The sequence below is a fragment of the Equus przewalskii genome, chromosome 20, assembly GCF_037783145.1.
Source record: "Equus przewalskii isolate Varuska chromosome 20, EquPr2, whole genome shotgun sequence".
Taxonomy (NCBI): Eukaryota; Metazoa; Chordata; class Mammalia; order Perissodactyla; family Equidae; genus Equus; species Equus przewalskii.
The window spans coordinates 29,057,096-29,079,757 of record NC_091850.1 but is presented as its reverse complement, the minus strand read 5'-3'; the positions used below and the strand labels follow the sequence as shown (position 1 = coordinate 29,079,757).

General features: G+C 42.5%; 1 protein-coding gene across 1 annotated transcript; it reads right to left on the bottom strand.

Annotated features, from left to right (window-relative positions):
• Positions 1 to 613: 613 nt before the first annotated feature.
• On the bottom strand, positions 614 to 22,628 carry LOC103545468 (UDP-glucuronosyltransferase 3A1-like). Its single transcript, XM_008512115.2, has 7 exons — positions 22,369 to 22,628; positions 19,903 to 20,004; positions 13,408 to 13,522; positions 9,813 to 10,344; positions 7,254 to 7,485; positions 5,595 to 5,814; positions 614 to 3,847 (listed from the first exon to the last, which is right to left on the bottom strand). The coding sequence occupies exons 1-7, from the start codon at positions 22,460 to 22,462 to the stop codon at positions 3,571 to 3,573; spliced, it is 1,572 nt and encodes a 523-aa protein (XP_008510337.1). The 5' UTR covers positions 22,463 to 22,628; the 3' UTR covers positions 614 to 3,570.
• Between the last annotated feature and the right edge of the window lie 34 nt (positions 22,629 to 22,662).

Here is a 22,662-nt window from a genome sequence, read left to right as displayed (position 1 = left end):
TCACTCTGTTCAATTGATGCAGTCAGTTAATGTCTCAGCAGTTTGATACTCGCGACCATCCATTCCTGACATAGATAAAGAAGCTTCTCATTATCAGTTGGAAATTTTACATCATTCCATAGTTTCCTTGAATTATTATTTCTATTCCACTTTCTTCAGAGAATTTAATTCTATTCTCTATAAATTTATCCTTGAAAGAATTATGTCAGGTATTCTATTATAACCTTAAGCATCATAAATATGTATTCAAATTCAAAGTAATATTTCTATTTCCTATAAGAATGAGGCTTTAAGAGATGAATATTTTTACCAAATTATCTTTCTAAATTTTATTAAAAGCATTAAATTAGCAAAAACACCCCACATATTTCCAATTTGATTAATAATTACCAAACACAAAATACACATCTCACAATGAGATAAAGGGCTATTTTCAAATCTTTTAAAATTAATCCATGTGTCTCTAGATAAAAATTATCTAATTCTGGAATGAGATATTTTTATATCTATATAAGTTATAAATGAAAAAATTATTCACATCAATAAGTAACAAGAGTAGTAGGAGTTTTGTTATGACCATCTTGAAAATGATACGCCAAAAATCACACAGAAATCCACCATGAAAAGTTACTTTTAATGGTCTAATAGCTGAAAAATCAAAGTTCATTCTTTATTTTTGTTAAAAACAAAGAATTCCAAATCATTTTAATGACAAAGAGTTCTTGCTTAGTCATTACATTTCAAACTGTCTGTTTGGTACCCCTGTTTTTCAACCCTGGGGCAGTGCACCATGCTGAGAATAAGGATGCGTAAAAGCTGTGTGTTTCTTTTGCAAAATAAGAGTCAGGAAATTGTGAAAAGTGTGACAGGAAACAGATTCAATCAAATAAACACATCACGGTGTTAGGCAGACCAGTGTTAGGAAAGTAGCGTACACATAGGTGGAGACTTATTGTTTCTAGAGGCTGTGTGCCATTCAGCCCTGGAAAGGTCTTCACGCACACATTAAGGCGCAGAGAGCCCAGGTTGAAGGCCACTGACTTAAGCCCCTCTGCTGAGGCTTTCAGTTACTGCTGGCTAGTTGATTTCTCAATGACAATATCTTTCATCTGAGGCAATACGAAGTTCATAAATGGTCACTAAAGGAATATGGAACAAAAAGCCTTGCTCAATAAAATTCCAGGAGAGAAATTATGACAAGGGGAAAGAATGAAATGAAACAAATTATTATTTGGTCTTTACGTCTGTAGCTCTATTCCGTTATATTTGTAGGCTTGCTTATTTGTGAAATCACTGTAAAGTACAGAAAAGACTCACCACTCAATCAAAATGAGAAAGGAATAGTGGTCACTGGGTGCCATCCCTCTCAAGGATCTCATCTACAGACAAGGGAGGGTCTCCGTCACCTGGAGGTGTCTACCACTCTTGTTTGTGGAAGCTTCTCTTCTTTGCATTTGTCCTAACACAAGATCTCTTAAAATTTATCTTGGATTTTTAATCAGGAAAAAGAAAACCCAGAGGATTGAATCACTAATGCAAGTGGTATCTGATTGCTAATTACTGCTATCTTGAGATAAAATTTGAAGAAATGCATAGAAAAATTCGCTCTGACAGATCTGTGTCTCTAAAGTTCTAAATATTCCATTTGAATACTTATAAAAAATAAATGATTAACTAATTTAAAGACTGGCATGGACAAAGGAGCCTCCCTAGGTCTTATGGAAAAAAATACGCCTAAAACAAAATACCCCAAGAGAATTCCCTAGCTGATCAAACTCCCCTCTGCACGCGTGGGCGTGGAATCACCTTGGGCGGGAGGGTCCACCAGCCAGGACCACCATGTGGTAGGGCAGGTTATTCATTGCAAAGAGGAACCCACAAGAGGGACCAGTAGGGGCTCAAACCAGCCCATCTCCACTCCCCAAGCCCTGTGCCTTGGATGGAGGAGGCAGCAGGTTTTCTTGCTCTCGTCTTAATTAGCACCATGGCTCCCTCTCCATCTGTGGTGGCCCCTGCTAGTACCTGCTTCTTTGACTTGGGCTGCTTAGACACATCTACCCAGTTAAATGGCAGAAAGGAGATGAAAGAACCAGGAAAACATAACACACTTCACCACGGTAAAGGACTGCTGTTGCTATTTTGCCTGTTCACCGCTCTGAAAGGTCTGCTTTCCACCTGGGGCATTTACAGTGGGTATAAGACTTTCCCTGAGGTCACTAAGTCACAGGGTCACAGGTGGAACAAAACATCTATTCAGCACTTCCTGCCTGACCTCCACAGGTGGTCGAGGCTCTAGTTTCCTCCCATTATTCATTGTCCTTTGTCTTTCTTTCTAACAACACCCAACCCAGCAGCAGGAAATGGAAATGGGGACACTTCTTCAACCTTTTGTGCAGGTAGGGGTGGTCACGAGACTCAGGCCTGGTGAATGAGATGTAAGTGGAGTCTTTGGGTGGCTGGAGTGTCTGGGAAATCTCTTTAATGAGGGCTGACTCAGCTGGCAAGGACCTGATTAATTCACTTTTCCCAATTTTCCCTTGTCTTGCCCAAATTTCCAGGGGCTGGTTGGATACAAAAAGACTATCTGGCAAAACCAGGGTGAGTTTGAGGATGAAAGCTACCTGCTGAAGAAGGCAGATCAACCAGACAGGAAATCTGCACTGTTGAGCACATCATGGAGCCACCATGCCAGCCCTGCACTGCCTGCCTACCTGCAGATCTCTTTTACATGAGGCAAAAAACAAAAGAAAGAGAAGAAAACTCTTAGCTGTCACAGCCACTTTTTTTCTGGTTTCTATTACTATCAGGTGGATGCAATTCCCAAGAGTATGTCATGTAGAGAAAGGCTCAACTGTCAAGAGGCACAAAAGCACACTCAGTTTAAAAAGAAATGAACTTCTTTCTCATGACTTTATTTTTTTAATGGGAAAATTAGAAGACAGCTCACTGCAATGAAACACAGTGACCAAGGCGACTTCAGCCCCTGACTACTCTGCAGCCTCCACACCTGACCAGCAAGGAAGGAGCTCTCTGCAGCAACCAAGGCAGGAGCCAGACACGGTCCTGCAAGGGTGTTTCTGGCCCTGAAGGCACATGTGTAGGACAGGCTTCCTGAACTTGGAAGAGAGTTTAAAGGAGAAACAAATAGAAAATGAAAGAATTAGGAAAGTGCCCATCTTAGGTGTTATTCCATGACAAGTGGTGGAGGCAGGAAAGATGGAAAGAGGCTCAGAAGATACTGGCCATGGAAGCTGGAATGGTTCAGGCTCAGTGCCTGAATAAGGGGCATGATAAGGAAGGTAGGCTTCAAGGCTTAAAGTTTGAGGGTCACTGGTCCAAATGACCCAGGGACAGAATCACAGAATAGTCCTTGCTAACTGGAAAATAAAGAAGGCCACAAGTGCTGAGTAAAGAAATCTGATCATAGGAAGAAGCCAGTGAGCAGGAATTCATAGCACAATTAGCAAGTGGATATGATGTGGAGAACAGGGGTTGCCAGAACTAGTGGGAAGCTCCCAAGAAACGGTGACCCCCCCCCCCAAATACTGCCACCCCAGGCTACGCTTGGCATCAGGGCTTCTTCAGTTTCCTGGTCCCACACAGCCACCTGGCCACCATGCCCAGCAGCTTCCCACAGAGCCACATGGTGCCCACGGTGAGCACCAGCAGGAACAAGAAGACATCGAGCAGGTACTGTTCATACCATGGCTGCTGGAAGGCATGGGGCTTGAGGTGCGCTGCACCCCCTGTCTGCAGGATGTGGTTGGTCCAGCCCACCAGCCGCTGGGCAGGAGTCAGGGGGTGGGAGCGTCTGATGATGCTGGCGGCCACGGCTGCAGATTTGTACCTGTTGGCCGAGACAGAGGCGGGGCGTTACTCTTGTGGTCTCAGAAGCCTTAGAGTCCTTGTATCACACACAGGCACTTCCCACCATACGCATAAAGGCTCCATTTCAAGGAAAAGTCCTTGGCCTGGGCTTGCCACTGGCTAGCTCTGTCCCCTTGAAAAAGGTCCAACCGGTACCAACATGCTATGATCTACACTTAGTGCTAAAAGTGAGAAACTATAAAAATCGAATAAGTTTGTAAGAACTAGTCTCTACCACAAGGAGACATAATATACTATATAAAAATATACACATAATGTAATTTAGAGAGAGAGGGAGAGATAGAGACAGTGCACACCTACTTTGAGCTTATGTCTGGACTAGCGACTCATGTGACTCTAGAGATTGTGGCCCAGGAGGACACCAGCACTTTCCTGCCCCTTCAGAGCATCATGTTGACCAGCACTAGCCCCATGGGCTGCAGCCTGCATATTTGCACAGGGCCCCACTCTTAGATGGGTCCTGTGCTTGATTTAATTCTCTGCTGTCACCAGCTGGAAATATTTAAAGTTCATAACAAGGGGCTCTACATTTCCATATTACATCTGCCACCACAAGTTATGAAGCCAGCCCTGACGCATGTCTGGGGACGATCCCAGACCAAATGACTCCTTCACAGGGGTCAGAAGTTCATGGCCATTTTGGGTCTAGGTATTTCAAAACCAAAAATGTTAGAAAACCATTCTTCAGAAAATGAAAATTGCAACAATTACATATCAAATATACATGAAATTTCTGGGTTTGCTGACCCCTGGAACTTAACACCTTTTCTAGGGCTAAGAATCACAAGCTGTATGGCTGTTTCCTACTCATCTAATAAGAACAACTTGTGGGGTTCCTACACGCAAGGTAATATGTTAGGTCTTGAGGTCTGATTCAGGTTTGTGCCCTTGAACTCCAACTTATTCAGTCCCTCTTAGTTATAAAAAATATACACATATTTTTCTCTTCACTTGAGATCATTGTGCTGGATGGGAAGTCAACTAAGAGATCAATGGGCCCTTTTGTTGGCTCACTTAACAGAAATTCCTTCAGACTCACTTTGTGGCAGGCCCTGTGCTGGGTGCTGGGAACATTGCGGAAAACAAGAGACACATGCTGTCCTGGGGCGCTTACTCTCTACTTTCTAGTGTGGGAGACAGACAATAAATTAAAACCTAAAGAAATGAAGTACTCAGATCCTGAGGAATGTCAAGAAGGAAACAATGAATGAAGATTGGAGTGGCAGGAGAGGAGTCTAGACAGTAATGAAATACAAAGATGGCCTCTCTAAGGAGGTAACACTGGACATAAGACCCAAAAGTGATGAAGGAGCCAGCCTTGTGAAGAGAAGGGAAGGCGTGCTCTAGGCACCAGCTCAGACAAAGGTCCTGAGGTAAGGAACAGGGTGGCACATTTGGTACAGGAAGGCCACCTCCTACCCAGTTGGATTCTACTTAAAGCACCCCAATTAATAAGACCTCTCAGAGAGAACCTGTGTAAGTAGTTTGGTTTCCTCACAACCCATAAAGCAGAAAACTATTCTTAGCATTTACCTAAATTGCCTAGTTTTGCTCACAGAGGAAACAGGTCAGCTGTTAACATTGCACATGTATTATTCCATATCTTGGAAGTTGCATTTTTTATCGCAAAAAAGACACACATGGTGCCCTTCATGTTTGATGTCTTCATTCAGCCTACGTGACCACAAGCCCAGAGAGCCACATACCTCTTGTCTTCTATGACTTGCTTCATCTTCAGAGACAGTGTCTCAGCCTTGATCTGCTTTAACTGGATAGAGACACCAAAGTTTTTGGCTTCTACTCGGAACAGGTTTTCAGGCTGGTCTCCAAAGACGGGAATCCCCACCATGGGAACGCCATGTTGGATGGCCTCCATGATGCTATTTATCCCACCATGGGTGACAAAGAGACGGATGTGAGGGTGAGCTGTCCAAATAAGAGTGAGTGCAGAACATTTGAGGATAAAAAGTTTCAAAATACCAAGTAAAGCAGAAAGGGCAGAAGAAAATAACAATGGACTCTCAAATTGTGTTCAAACCATTGTAAAGATAATTTTGCTTCATACACATTCAAGGTGTGTGTTCCAACATACAGGATTCCAAGTCTTGCCTTTGTACAGAGACTCCTTGCCAAAGATAGAACCCAACTAAGACGGATAACCCAGTGAATTCTGTAGAGAATCATGCTAAGCAAGGCATGTATCTCCATCCATCCACCCATCCATCCTTCTGTCATCCCACTGCCTTTCTTTGCTTCTCTCATCTCTTGTTTGCATTTCTCTGTTTCTTTCTCTTGAGCAATCTTTTCTCACTTGCCAACTAATTTTCCACTTCTCAGAATTCCTAACACATTCATTAGCATCACAATATATGTGGCACTCATAAAACTTACAGTGTTTGGGTTTTCTCCTCAAATATATGAGAAGATCCTTGAAAGCAAAGACTAGAACCTACACCTCAGTACTTCCAGTTCCAGTGTTTTCATCCAACGCTTATTTAGAGCTAACTAAAATGATTGCTGATAATGAAGAGTTCCTGTCAGCCTGTGCCACTCAACTGGAATGCGCATCAGAATCTCCTTATGTCTCTTTCAAATAAGAATCATGTGCTCCATCCCAGATTAGAGAAATACATTTGCAGAATTGGAACGAGGAATCTGTTTCTTAAATTCCCCAGATGATTTTGAGTCATAATCATGGTTAAGAGACTCTGATCTAGCCAGTGGCCATGGCAGTGAGGAGTCTCTAAGGAGCATCAGTGGGCACAGAGCAAACCTGTTGAGGAATAAGGAGACTCTCTAGGACTAGAGGCTCAATAGACCAAATAACTGGCTATAAGGTAACTCAGCTCGACACTGAGGTATTTTGGCACATCCTAAAGACACTGTGTATATCAGTGTTGTGAAGGTAGAAGTCATTCACACTTTAGCAGCTAAGGAAGATGTATCTGTGTGTGTGTGTGTGTAAGGGGACATGGGTGAACAGGTGCTCATGAAGACACTAAATACAGTGGCAATGTGCCTCTGGTATGTGTTCTCAGATTTCATGGGTTATTTTGGCCTGTATGTAGGTGACCTTGTTCAAGACCGAATGCCTTAAGTCAATGTGACTTTAATTGCTGCTAACATCCACCCTGGGATAGAAAAGACTGAAGGGGAGATGGCTGTTTTGGCATCTGATCTCACTGGAAGTATAGCCTGATTCCCCCAAGAACTCCAGCTGGCTGCTCCTGCCCCCAGGAGACTTGTCTTTAGCTCTTAGCAGCTCCTTCTCATGATGATGGGTTTGCCCAACTAGAGGTCAGAGCCCTGAGGAGCCCTAAAGACATGTAAATGATAAGAGAGAAGTAGACCCGGGTAGTCCTCACCCAAGAGGTCACTCTGAGGAAGCCAGTCCACAATTTTCACATTTGCTGCTAATTTGATGTCTTTGGGCCAATGAGAAGGCTTACACCTCCATAAGACCCCTTGAGGGAGATGAGCAAAGGCAGTGTTCATCTCCTTGAGAAATTCTTGGGATGAAGAGCCACTGATCATGGAGCCCAGGGCCACAAGAACAAAACCAGAGTCTCCAAACTTGGCAATGAAATTCTCAAATTCCTGGAGAAAGGAAAGAAAGGAAAAGAGATTTACAAAGTTGTTTATGAAACCCAGCACAGTGAGGAATGAAAGCTAGCTTATTTACTGAAGACACCTTCCTGTCACTCCTAGAGCTCACTGTCCTGAATCTATTATCATAGCTCCCGGGACAGCTCAGTATCCTCTGCATTATGCACGTCCCGGTTGTGTTGGTGGGAACATTTTTCCTCTTTGAAACCGTGACACTAGAATCAGAGCCATCTCTCTACTCATTTTGGGCGCATGGAGACATGGGCACTTGGGAGTTTTCCAAAGCCAGACCAGATGTCGTGGTGTAAGGAGGAATTCCAGTGGGGATCAGGGTCCAGCAGTGGGAGGTGGGTCTTCTGGAGGTTAGAGAGGAGAGGCTGGGAGAAGACCTCTGGCATAAGAAGTGGAGGCAGAATAGGGAAGGCACCTAGCCACCCACACCCAATGCGCCATGTCACATGCTTTGCTCTGATATTCCATGATATTCTCAGTCACTGATCTTTGTAGTTCATCTCCTACCTCAGTGGTTCACCCACATGACTGCAAATTATATCCACATGGGAAGACTTTTAAAAATGGCAATGCCCAGCACCAACCCCAGGCCTGGGCACATTAGCGACTTTTTCAATTTCCTCAGGCAATTCTTAAGGAGGGTAGTGACCTAATGTTGCCATCTTGCCTTTAACAGCAGTTTTGTCAATTCTTACTTCCAAATGTTTCTTAGGACTCTGACTCTCTCTGGGATTCTGTGCCTCCTTCCCAGCTCCTACACTCTCATTCTGTTGGGTTGATTCCATCCAGCATAACATTGCCTAATTTACCATCTCAAAGGATGACTTTAAAACAGCCTTATATAATTACAAAAGCTACATAAGGGGGCCAGTCTTGTGGCTTAACGGTCAAGTTCGCGCACTCTGCTTCAGTGGGCCAGCGTTTGCTGGTTCGGATCCTGGGTGCAGACCTATGCATTGCTCTTCAGGCCACGCTGAGGCAGCATCCCACATGTAAAGTAGAGGAAGATGGGCACAGATGTTAGCTCAAGGCCAATCTTCTTCTTCTTCAAAAAACCAACATAAGACCATTACATAGAAATTGGAAAATACAGAAAAGATAAATTGAGAAAAGCCTCCATTATCTCACAGCCATTGCAACCCTCACTCCCATTATGCTCCTGCTTAACAATTCCCTCCCCTGGCCCTATGGCCCAGGCTGGAGTCACTCTCCTGGGTAAGACCTCTGCAATCTGGCCTGGTTATATTTGTGCAATTGAATCTTCCACTCTCTAGTTTAGACAGAGTCACCCAAGGAACCCAGAGTCATGGTCATCTCACTTCTACCTCCACACTTGGGACTCCATGTTCTCCCGTCCTGAAATGCCTCTCCTCTCACCTCCATCCCTAAAGCATCCTGCCACCAACTCAGAGCCCATCTAGTCCATGGATCATTCCTCAACTCTTTCTGCTCATTCAATGCAAAGTCAGTAGTGAAAAGGTAGACACATTAGCGTCTGAAAGGCCCAGACAAATCAGGGCTCTTCTTGGCTCTGAAATGAAAAATAGTGCAGAAGTCACTCGCACCACCTGAGCCTCTGTCCTCTTGTTTATTAAAATGGGGATCGTCATACTACCCTCTAGGTGGCAATATGTATAAAAGATAAATTTCATATAATGTCAAACCAGTGCTGATAGGCAACAGAGAGCCAACTAATCTCAGCTCCCACCATTTTGAAAACTTCTAACAGTGCTTCGGAATCTATGCATTCAAAAATGACTAAGCAGCTTTTACAACTGACAATGCCCAGGCCAGACCCCAGATCAACCAAATCAGGAGGTCTAGTTGAACCAGGGAACCAGAGCTCTACAGGCTGGGGATACTGGAGATGATGCCTACAGTCAGTCCCATGTAGTCCCGCCTTGGTTACAGCCTGTCTCACAGTGTTGTGTGTTTCATTGTGAAGAACTCACCTCCTTAACAATTCTTGCATGTGACAGATGCTTACTGCATACTTACCATCCATATGATCTTACAAATGTGAACAAAAATTATCAACTTATTAAAAGGCTTATCCTGCCAGGACCTGGACTAGGGTGAGACAAGAGAAGACCCTGGAGTAGCATTTAAGGAAGTCCTCAATCTTAGGATTGTACTAGTGCTATCACTGCACTTGCATGACCCTGAAAATGAGTACTTCCTTAAGAAGTGTGCCCTAGGAGCCTCACTTGCCTTCACTCTCAGGATTACACTGCCAGAGGCAGCCACCAGCTCTGCACAGAAGACCTCTGCATGAAGCCCATATTGAGAGCTAAAGTTTTACTTACTTGAGGTACTGCCTTAACAGGTTTGGCCATTAAGCCTCCAACATACACAGTGTTGGGGAGCAGAGGCCGAGCAAAATCAAAGGCAAAGTCAGAGTTCACAAACCACAACTCTGCTTTCTTTAGAAGATGAGACAAAACTGGCCTAGACCCTTCGGGGAAATGCTCCTTGATGGTGTTGTCAAATTTAGAGTGGATTTGCCGTTGCCTCATGGAGAAATTTAAAAACATCAGAAAATTCTTTAGTCGGCCCCAGAAATCCATATGGTCAGTCAGGAAGGAATGTAACGTTGGCACATAAGACAGAGGTCTTGGTTGTCCAAAGTCCATAGCATCAAACGAGGAGGGGAGAATGGACACATATGGTTTCCCAAGCTTCTCAGCAACTAGGAAAGGACAGAAGTCAAAACTTTCAACTATCACCAGGTCGAAGTTCTCATTCTTTAAGGAGTCCATGATATCATTTCTCTTTAGCAAATGACTGCACTGAAGACTCAATAGTTCCATCAACTTTAAAAAGTCTGCAAATGAGTCTCTGAGAGAAAGAAAATCAGTGATAAACATTAGTTCGAGGTGTTAATTTCACAATACATAAGGAATCTTGGGCTACAAAGAAATTTCCCAGGTGGGCAAGACCACACCGAGCAGCAGCATTCTGTTCCACCGTTGCCCATTAACACCCTCTTCTCAGTCAGGCTGGCAGATGTTCTACTTCTGAGAGAGTTTCCTTCCTCCCCTCTCTTCTCCCCTCCAATCCAAATCCCAAAAGATCCCAAAGCCAGTTCATCAGAAAATTTATCTTGGAATTCTCAGTCCTTGAAATCCACAGGCACACTTGAATTACCTTAACTGAAATTAAATTGCCACTGTTGGGCCTTTTCCTCTGGGAGCCTTCTATTGATATTGGCCCTGATATCAGTTTTCCTACATTAAACCCAGCATATATGGGGTTAAAACCAAAAGCACTCAGGGGCCAGCCTAGTGGTGCAGCAGTTAAGTGCCCACACTCTGCTTCGGCAGCCCGGGGGTTCACTGATTCGGATCCCGGGTGCTGACATGGCACTGCTTGGCAAGCCATGCTGTGGTAGGCATCCCACATATAAAGTAGAGGAAGATGGACATGGATGTTAGCTCAGGGCCAGTCTTCCTCAGCAGTGCTCATCAAGCCATGCTGAGGCAGTATCCCAGATAGCAGAGCTAGAAGGGCCCACAACTAGAATATACAACTATGTACTGGGGGACTTTAGGGAGAAGAAGGAAAAGAAAAACAAGATTGGCAACAGATGTTAGCTCAGCTGCCAATCTTTGAGAAAAGAAGTTATAAATTGTTAAAGCCCAGGTGGCCTTTTGCTAACATTTTGGCTAGTTACAGGTCCTTTGAAGTTTTATTATAGGGAAACTGATATCCAGAGAATATCAAGAAGCTGAAGTTTCCCAGACCCCAACTCCTCAGCTTCCTGGCACCAGAATCCACCATCCACCAAGGAGGCAGACAACCAAGGACATCCACCTGTGGATTCCCTTATCTCACCATCTCCCTCTCTGAAAGCAGCCTCACAAAGCCAAATGCAGGCTGGTAGGAAAGTGCCAACAGGCAAGGCCACAGGCTCCCCCTCCCTACAGGCAGCCACATTCCTTGCAACCTTTAAAATGCCTTGCCTCCCATATTTTGGGGAGACAAGATGAATTTGAGGGCTCACTCTCATCTCCTGGCTCACAGCACCCAAAATAAAAACCTTCTGCCATAAGCCTGGTGTTCCAGGTTGACCTGGCCCCTCTTGTGTGGTGGGTGAGGAACTGATGTTTGAATCCAGCATCACTACGACCATAGCAGACCTCACAGATTGCTTTCTACCTAAATTCTGAGATATTATCCTTAACCTTCACTTACATACTGACTCTTTATAAGTGATTATCTTGTTATTGAGCCATACTGTGGAAGTTACTCGATGACACAGTCCCAAACATATTGACATATTTTTAAAATCACCATGCATTCCGCATATGACAGATCACCTCACCCAAGGGATTCCTTGATGGTATTAGAATTAAAAATCTCAGCTAAAAAATAGAAATTCTGCCCATGGGTTAAGCAACGAAAAAAAAAACCCTGGTTTTGAAATATGGTATTAGCCTTTCCAATTCAGTGCACGCTGTGGTATCCACAGAAGATAATGGCAAAGCTTACTGACAAGTAATTAAAACTTTGTCTATGGGATTACTCCAGAGACCTATCTTCTTGTGATGCTTTCCCATCACTGCCTGTGTGGAACGTGATCATTTTTCTTGTCTGTCTAATTTGTGGGGAAATAGATGAGGATGCCCACCTGCACTTTAAGGCACCAGAGGTAACAGGTGCAAGGGCTCAAGACATCAGGGGCCTGCCGGCTGCCTGGAGGAGCAAGAGAATCAACACCTTGGCACACTTGTAATTGTGCACCACTGCAGCATCACACCCCATAGGTGTGATGAACACATTAGCAATATGCAAATCTCTGCCTGATCTTCAGGGTAAACTTCAAATCTCATAACAGAAGTAACTGGCTGAAGCCATCTATTGCTGGGTATTTTTAAAGATTTCAAGTAACATAGGAGTGGTTGCCAAATATTTTAGATAATTTCAGTAATGCTGTAAAAATTCCTAGCATATAGTTCATTAATCATATTTCAAATTTAGCTAATACATAGAAAAAAATACTTGAAGAATGCACGGTTACCTATACCTGTCCTAAAATATATTAAATTAGGGGAGAAGAGACAAAGCATATACTTAAAATATGTAATGAACAATGCAAGACGATACAGACTAACAGTGAGTGTCAAAGAAGGAGGTCAGATCAGACCTGTACAGGAGGGCCTGGGATCTTCCAATTTGAGGGAGGAAAGAAGGCTTTAGGGAAAAAGTCAGATTTGAGCAGGAACTTGATTAGTATATAGAATTTTCAAGGTCAAAGGAAGGAATAAGGCCATTGTAATTAACCCAGATAGACATGGATTTCTGTACTTCCACTTTTATGTTTAATTTTAGGGAGTTACACATTCCTTTTCATTCAAGATGAAGCAAAAGGAATTAGCTTCATGTCTTGTTTTGCATGAGGCTGATTGCTTTTTAAAAAGACTTTACATGGCCAGAAGGTCAAGTACTACAATTCAATGCTCACAAGTCATCCCTTCAATAGTGAATACATGTGAGGAAAAAAGAGGAAAAATCAGTGGGAAAAGGTGGTTCTCATTTCCCTACTGAGGTGCTTATGCTTCTGTTTTGCGGAGATTATAGACAAAATTGTAAGTGAAGTATTGCAAGGGAGTACCAGAAAGAACAAGCTCCACTTTCTACACAGATATATTCATGCCTAGAGCAGAAGACAGTACAGAGTAAGAAAGAATCCCCAGAGACTGGATTGGATATTTTGGTGAGAAATATTTGTTTACCCAACCATCCACTCATCATCTATCCCTTCACCCATCCATCGATCCATCCATCCATCCATTCATCAATCCCTTTCTCATATCCTCAGTCCAAGCATACACATATCCATCCATTCATTTGTTTCACTAAAAGAGTGACTCTTTGGTTCAAATACTAAAAAGAAATTACCTCCCATCCAAAGCGTCTTTCATAAAGGAATCAAAAAAATTCATAAATTCTTTGTTATAATCTTCAGGTGGAAGCCAAGTGATAACTTGATATGATTTTTCCTCCTCTTTAAAACCTAAGAAAATATCAATCAGTTAAAAATGGTAAATATGTCTCACAACATGGGTTAACATGAGCATCATGATAGCAACATTTATTTGTTCCAATAATTTTGTATTTATTGGAATGTTTGCCTTTTGATCTATTTTTCTTTGGTTTGGTTGCTTTCTTATTCAATCAATCTTATATATTGAAAACAGGTACTGAGAACCTTGCAAAGATTCAGGAATGTTTTTCAATTTACAGTTATGAAAGGTCCCATTTAAAGTTGCCACTGAAGGTATGTTGGTCTCACTCCAGGGATGAGAAAACAAAGTTAACTGACTTTAAAATAATTTGTGAAAGTTGCACACATAGGAAATGGTACAGTTTATGTTTAAATACAAGTCTCTTTGGTTCCAGAGCCTCTGCTTTATCTGGTTTAGAAAAATTCATTCTCCTTATTTAAAGTGATCCATCCAAGTCATTTTTTGATTCAGTAAAAGGTACTCAATGATTTAATGAAATAGTAGTCCTCGGCACCTCTACTTCCCAACTTGCCCCCCACCCCTTACCCACAAGTAATAAAAACTCTGAGTCTGTTTTGATGTTTGACTGCTGACAGGCTTCAAGCCCCAACTCTCATCCTCTTCTGTGTCTCGCCTGGAAAAACTGTTAAGAAAGTCCCATTATCCCTCCTTAGCCCTAGTGGGAGTTTCAAACCGTGCAAGTCAGACCAATGGGGGGAACCCTCACCCCATCCTATCCCTCCACCCACAATAAAAACTCAAGCTAGACATCCCTCCCTGCTCTGGAAACCTGTTTTTTCAGATTTTCTTCAGAGCCTTTTCTGCTCTTCTAAAATGGCCTTATTATTCGAGTGAGAAATTTTACATACTCTCTTAGTGCAGGTGGGTCTTCATCAGTCGTGACATTTAAGCTAACCATCTGTAGGGACTGGGGAGAGATTAATGTGTGGTCCCACACATGAAAGCTCCCAGATCCAATCTTAGTGAAAATACTGACTTTATCTAAGTGTTTACTGGCAAATACTTGCCATCATACATTTGGCTAATATGTTCTGTTCAGTAACTATTTCAACAGGCTCTCTCCTGTAGCTGCCTTCACCTTGGAAGGAACAGAATATTCCTTTAACTGGTTACCCATGGGGGACTCTAATCGCCCTACCATTGGCCACAATCTTTTTCAGCAAGATCTTAACCATATCCAACTCTCTCCAGGAGAACAGGTATGACATTACAGTGAGGACTTCTTCCTCCAAGGAGATTCATTTGCCGCAATCATTCGAGACATGAAAACATTCACAAAGGACTCACACAAAGGGATGTGCTGTTGCCCCCACACACAGCTCAAGGCCAGTACCTCAGTTATATTCCTGGGAACTGTGTGGTCAGTCTACGGCCTCTCTATCCATGACACTCTCAAGAAACAACTATTGACTGGTGACACCACAATATTTAAAGTCCAACATCTTTAGGTCTTTTTGCATTCTGGAGAACATATTTTTCATTTCTATGTTTTACTTAAGGCTATTTATGCTTTTAACTTAAAAATCAGCCCACTTTGAATAGAACCTCCAACAACAAAAACCTCTAGATTCTGTCCATATTGCAATACAATAGGCACTGCCGTGAGTGCCCCCAAAGTTGCCTTTGCTGTAGAGGTTTTAACTCTTGTGCCTCCTGGAGTTCTCCTGACCAATAAGAAGATTGTATCAATTTCTTATTGTTGCTGTAAAAAATTACTATAAACTTAGTGGCTTAAAACAACACAAATTTACTATCTTATAGTTCTGGATATCAAAAGTCCAAAATGGGTCTCACAGGGATAAAAGCAAGGTGTGGGCAAGCCTGCACTCCTTCCGGAAGCCCTAGATGATAATTCATTATCTTGTCTTTTCCAGCTTTTAGTGGCTGCCTACATTCCTTAGCTCATGGCCTCCTTCCAGCTTGCAACCACGTCACTCTGACTTTTCCTTCCATCATCCCGCTTCATTCCCTCACTCTCCTGTTCTCTTCTTTCTGATAGAAGGCCCACTTAGATAATACAGGATAATCTCCCCATCTCAAGATCCTTATATTAATCACATCTTCAAAGTCCCTTTGCTATATAAGGTAGCATATTCATTGGTTCCAAGGATTGAGACATGGATATCTTTGGGGGGACATCATCTTTCCCCTGTGTTCTGCCCTCTGCACCTGAAACGCTTTTGTATATTCCACATTACAAAATGCATTCACCCCATGCCAACATCCCAAAAAGTGTCAAACCATTACACCATCAACTCATAGTTCAAAATCTCATCTAAATATTATCAGCTCAAAAGTCTCCAATTATATCATCCAAAGAATTTAATCAAGCATAGGTGAGAGTCTGGGTATGGTCCATCCAGGGGTAAAATTTCTCTCCTTCAGTAGACTCATGAAATTAGGAAAGGAGTTATCTGTTCCCAAGAAACAATGATGGGACAGGTATAAAATAACCAGTTACTGACCTTATCATTCTAAATGAAACAAAATGAAAAGAAAAAATGAGCTGCCCCTCCTAACAAATTTTGACATCCAAAAGGGTAAACAGTGTTAGAATTTAAGGACTGGAAATAATCTTCTGTAATTAGAAACTCAGCCTTGTGAGCTTGAAGCTCTACCTTTTGGGCTCACTGCTTCAGTCTCAGACTTCTTCTTTGTCCTTCAAAAAAAGTATCACGAAACTACAGCTGAATAGTTTATCAGCTTCTTTCTTACTTTTGGGGAGTCTAACAGCCTTCTTTCATGTAATCCTCTCTCTGTCTCTTTCAGTCCAAACTCGTAGCCGCCCCTGACGCAGGAAGGGTTAATAATCACTGGAAAAAGCTTGCCAACAACTGTGACCTGGAGGTGAGAAGGCCGGTTAGCCAATGACGGGTAAGACCTCCAGGGGGAGGCAACCTGAGACAGGCATCGGTCGCCCGGGGACACAGATGGAGACACAATATCGATATTGGGAGCAGGAGGAGCCATTGCCTAGGAGACCTTGCCTGCTCCGAGATAAAATATACAAGCACAGCAATAACATGATAATATCAAAACAGAGGCCGTGGGAGGGCTCCTTGAGAAATCACTAAGAATTCTTGGCATTCGCTAATTACTTCATCCAGAACACCTGTGTATGTTTAACAGATGTAAGCTATGTATATATTGAAATACTGGTTATAATAAACTCAGAGTGGCCATCAGCCCTCTCCACATCTATCCTGATGTGTACATTGGATTGCAACACCAACAAAACTCACAATGTTTCTTCTGGTATAACATTCTCAAGTACCTTGTGGATCTCCTGGGTATGTCATGGGAATTCACTTCACTACAGAAGAGGCACCTCCACATATTTTACAAAAGAATTTCATCTCTATTATGGCATCTGCCAATATGGCTGATGAGATCCTTGAGTCACAAACTTAATCCTCAAAGAGTTCTCTGTAAGATTAAATATTCTGACTTTCTAATCTTTCAGGGGCAATAGCAAAAAGTTGTCCATCCACATCACTGGTTATGTCTACAAGAGAAAAGAATTCACTGCTTTCCTCACAGTGAATCCCCTAATTTCAGAATCTTTTGCAATCTAGATAGGCTGCCAATTTCCAAAATCACAAAGTCCTAGTTTCTTTATGCTTCATAGTTCTTCCTTCAATTCATCTCTTGCCTCTCACGTTTTACTATAAGCATCAAGAGGCCTTTAACATCTATATTTCTACCAAAATTCTGTTTAGGATGATTTACATATTGTGTAAGACCAAATAGATTTTCTCTACCATGCTCCTCACTTCCTTCTGAGTCCTCACTCGCAGAGTTCTTAACATCTGCATTTCTACTAACAGTCTGTTCAAGGCAGTCTAGGCTTTTTCTATCAGGCTCCTCAATGAACTATCAGCCTCTACCTATAACCCAATTGTGATTTCAGATATTGGTTGGATCATTAGTTGATGTGAGCATTAGAGACAATTACTATTTCAGTACCACTAATGTCATTTAGTTGTTAAAGCTGTAAATAAATAAACAAGATGGGGAAGTGTGTCCAAATGAAGAGTCAATGAAAAGTTCAAAGTTTTCCACACTGAAATGGGCATCAGGTCAGAAATAATAACCCAATCATGAGTTTTGCTTATTTGCAGATTTTTATCCAGGCTGCACAACTGAAGTGAAGAATGAATATGTTGTTTCAAAGCCTCAAAAATGCATATGAATGGGGAATAGTGAAAGAAACTCTAGAGACTTAATCCTGGAAAGTGAGGATAAAACTGAAGGGATCCGTGAACTTCCTGAATTGGTTATAGATTTTGGTGTACATACAGCTTTCAAAGAGGTAGAAGGTTTGTCATTTGTAGCAGTTTCTCAAAGTTCATGGGAACTCCCCAATTTTTTTTTTCGCTAAGAAAGAGTCCCCCTGAGCTAACATCTGTTGCCAATCTTCCTCCATTTTGTATGTGGATCACCCCCACAGAATGGCCACTGATGAGTGGTGTAAGTCTGTGTCTGGGAGGTGAGCCAAGCCACCGAAGCAGAGTCTGCCGAAACTAACCACTAGACCATGGGGCAATCTCCAATTTTTTGGGTTTTTTTGAGGAAGATTAATCCTGAGCTAACGTCTGTCCCCATCTTCCTCTATTTTATATGTGTGACGCCTGCCACAGCACGGCTTGACAAACAGTGCATAGGTCCGCACCTGGGACCCAAACTGGTAAACCCCGCGCCACTGAAGCTGAACATGCGAACTTAGCCACTGCACCACCAGGCTGGCCTCTGCAATTTTTTAATACCAAATTTTAATATAACTTGATTTAATTTATAATTTTTGTTAAATTTAATTACAATTTTTAAGTTGAAAAGAATTACATTAAAAATTAATATACTACAGCTATTTTATCAGATCTGCTGTCAAGGCAGATACAGAAGGATACGCATATAACTGATGTTTAGTGGAGAATACAGAACCTAATCTAGAAGTGATTAAAATAGTTTTAAGTAGGGACTCAAACAGATATTTGTACACCAGTGTTCATAGCAGCATTATTCACAAAAGGTGGAAACAATGCAAATGTCCAGTGACAAATGAACGAATAAACAAAATGTGGTATATACATACAATGGAATGGTACTCAGCCTTAAAAAGGAAACAAATTCTGATATGCACTACAACCTGGAGGAACCTGAAGAATTTATGTGAAGTGAAATAAACCAGCTATAAAAGGACAAATATTGTATGGTTCCACTTTGATGAGGTATTTAGAATAGTCAAATTATTAGAAAAATGAAGTAGAATAGTGCTTATCAGGGACTGAGGGCAAGAGAGTAATGGACAGTTAATTTTTATAGGGTACCAAGTTTCAGTTTGTGACAATGAACAAGTTCTGGAGATGGATGGCAGTGACGGTTGCACAACAATGTGAATGGACTTAAAGTAACTAAACTGTATACAAAAATGGTCAAAATGGTCAATTTTATGTTATGCATATTTTACCACAATAAAAAACTTAAAAGAATTTTCACTGAAAAGAATTGTTTTAAAACAATCTGAACAATAACAAAGCATGAAGTCACTTCCAAAATTTCATAATTTCTCAAAATTTTGCTCCTCAAAGCTTAATACTTTGTTCATTAATACTGGATTTTTTTTTTTTCTGAAAATCAGAGCCTGAGCAACCCTTCAGGTTGAGCAATCTAGAGCTTAAAGTCCTAAATCCACTTAACACTGTTTTTAGCCTGCATGTGACCTTGGGTAAGTCATTTCAGTTCTCTGACGTATTATTCCTTTGTCTGTCAGAAAAGAAGAGTTGATAAGATTTATGAGCTCATTTTGCTAAAATTTTTTTGATTCAATGACGCAGTTAGGAACTTCTAACATCACGATGCACAAACTTACAGGCAGTCACTGATTTTTCAAGAAAACAAGATCATCTCCATGATAGATTCTGATCATAGCTACATAAATAAGGAATTCCCTGAGAAATTCCTTAAATTTCAGATATCATAGGAGGAGAACTTAATCTATGCTATAGAAAAAGAAAAGCTATCCTTACCAGTTAGAAATCCTAATTATGGCTGAACACTTCTGTTCAACGTATTTTCAAGCCACGTTATAAAGCAGCATTTACCAAATAATCTGTAATAAAGTGTGGAGGATTGCATGGTTGGAGTAGAAGTTCAGGTAGAGGAGGAAAACATGGGACTACAGAGCTCAGAAGATTTTCAACACCTTACGTACACACACACACACACACACACGCACACATTCAGATAATTTTATCATTCTTTCAATCCAATAAGATTTTTAAAACTATTTGAAAAGCTCTTGTATGCAAAAAGCCTTGTTGCTCTTTGCCTGGAGTAGAAGAAATCAAGAATTAGTGAGAAAAGATACCTGGTATTAATAAATTTGCTCTCTGGAGAAGCATGGTGACATTATGACCGTGATCTTGAAGAATCTGAGACACTCGGTCCATTAGTAGAAAATGGCTTCCACCTAGGAACAATGCACAACATCATTTTTGTAACGATGAGAGCCGAGGTTGAGGGGTGACAAATCCATAAAAGGAAGGATAGGGAAACAGAAGGTTGATGGCGAGTAGACAAGATGAACTTCGTCAGTCACACTTTCCATATCAAGCTGTGTACACCCTAGCCCACTCCCCCAGAGCCTGCTGGCCCACATCCTTGACCTCTGGCAAACCTCCATCAAAGATCCCCTCATGAGACTCTGGTCTCCATGTCAATGTGATGAACTTCTTGGTGCTCAGGACTTAAGGAGTTCCTGATCTTCAGGCGCATAATGGATTTTAACTGTGGCCATATGGGACATCGTGTCCTAAAGAAATAAGTGCTCCAGAAGAAATTTGGGCACAGTGTTGTGCATGTGAATGTGAAGGGTCCTTGTGGACAATCAATTAGATCTATTTCTGGAATCCTTCTCTTTGGGAATTTATGCTAGTGTAGGAGCCAGAAATGCGGTAGCTTGAATGTGAGTCCAAGAAAGAGCCATTGGAGCAGAAGGACATGGAGCCACCACTTACAGCCCTAATTCTTGAGATTCAAATGTATTTGACAGGACTTTTCTCAGCTGGGTCTGAATTGAGCAGAAAATCAAATTAAGACATTCAGATTAACTGTGGGGGCCGTGAAATGGGCCTGCATGATCCTATATGCATGAAGACTGAGACATCACCCATCCTAGGACAATCCTGAGATCTTAAGGAAAGAGAAGCTTGATCGTGGGGGAGGGACAAGTTCCATCACACTCACGTCTTCTCTTGTATCCCACTCCAACACGGAACCTTTGCTTGAATCTAAGGGTTTTAGCAGCAAAGAAAGTCAGATCAGGAGAGAAGTTAAGGGGAAATGTCAAGAATTTGGAGTTGGGGTTAGAGGGGTGTAGTGCTAGACAAATGGTGTATAGCTATTTCTCAGCTTTTTACACCCAGACTTGCATAGTCTGAAGTAGCAGAGGAGGTATAAAGTACAAATGTCTCACATCTCACACTCACATTTTAATCCATATTAGACCTGGGAGCCCAGGAGAAGGGGTGACCCCACAGGCATCCCATCATGGAGGGTCTGTGAGCCCCAGTGCATCCTGGGACAGAGACGGGGCTTCCAGCACCTCACACAGCACACCATCTCCCTCTCAGAGTCTGAGGCAGGAGAACAGCATGTTTTCAAGAGGTGAGGAAATTCTTTTGCTTCATTGCTACTAATAATCAGAAAGTAAAAAAATGTTTCCAATGGTGTTTCAGGGTTTCTTAAGGAGTGATTATAAAAACCCCCCACTGAAAAGTGGTGATAGTGGGAGCTGTGGAGAGGATGGTCTTCGGGTTAGAAACGCTGAGTGAATTCATGGTGTCTGCCTCAGGGAGGTCTGGTGTGATCTGCCAAAGGCACCTTGCTTCCCTGAACCTTAGTTTCCTGCTCAGGAAAACATAGCGGGGACTGAATTAAATGATTTATGTATACTTCCTTCCACCTCTAAGATCCCTGATTCTCAGTGATCTAAAAGTCATCTAAGAGATCCCACTGTGGGTTGATTAAAATCTTGAGACGCTCCATCCTATGATGACCCTTTATCCTGATATATTTTTTCCTTTCAAATTCTATTCCCTTTGAGGCAAAAAAAAAAAACAAACAAAAAAAGGAAATAAAATAGAGGCCACAAAATGCAGAATTAATACGTCTATAATTCCTTCAAACACTTCCAGCGGGGTAGGGGAAAGAGAAGGGCATCCAGAGAGACCGGAATGTTCAGGGTTTCCTCCTCAGCCCAGATCAGCTCTCCAGGTTTCCCTGGGATAAAACCACTCCATCTTCCTAAGTGTCATTGAAATATCTCTCCTGCTCCACCCTGACTTCTACACAGCCTCAGAAAATTAGTGCTTTGCCCCAGGAGCATCCTACCTTCCTTTGCCCTGACCACCAAAAGCCTGCAAAACCCAGCCACCGACTACAGGCAATTGCTGCGCAACCCTTAAAAGTTTTGGATGAGCCTCTGCATGTCCAGCCCGAGCCCAGGAGAAGGAGGCCAGCAGTTTCCTGCACTGGGCTGTATCTTAACCTTCTGGCCCCAGACTGCTGTTATAGGGAACTACTCCTGAGTTAGAAGGGAGAGGAAAGACTATTTCTGTTTTCTCTGCAACTATCTTCTCCACCTCTGTGGTGGGAGAGGCCTCTCTCTGCCTCTACAAACAGCACCCACCCCTTCATCTTCCAGTCAGGGAAACAAACCCGCCCAGTCTGCAAAACCACAGGGAATGACCCTCTGACTAATGGCTGTTTGCCTGAGCCCTGGCGTGAGTGCCTAGGACACGCCTGTCTCTGGATTCTTTGGCCAAGCACTCACCCAGCAAGGACAGAGTCAGGATTTTGGCGGCCTCTGAGAGCAGGAGCCCAGGCAGAAGGGAGGAGATGAGAAGCAGCGCCCGCAGGCTCCCCATGCTCGCTCCTGTGCTGCGTGCCCTGCGCCCTGCGTGCCACAAGGGACTTGTGTGCGCCCGACACAGTTGGCGCCCAAGCGTGAAGGATTGGAGCTGGCTGGGAGCTTGGGAGGTGGTAAGAGATGGATCCTGCCTGTCTCTCTTCTCTCTGTCCCCTCTGGTGCCCTTCGCCCTGCTTCCCAGGCTTCTGTCCCATTGGG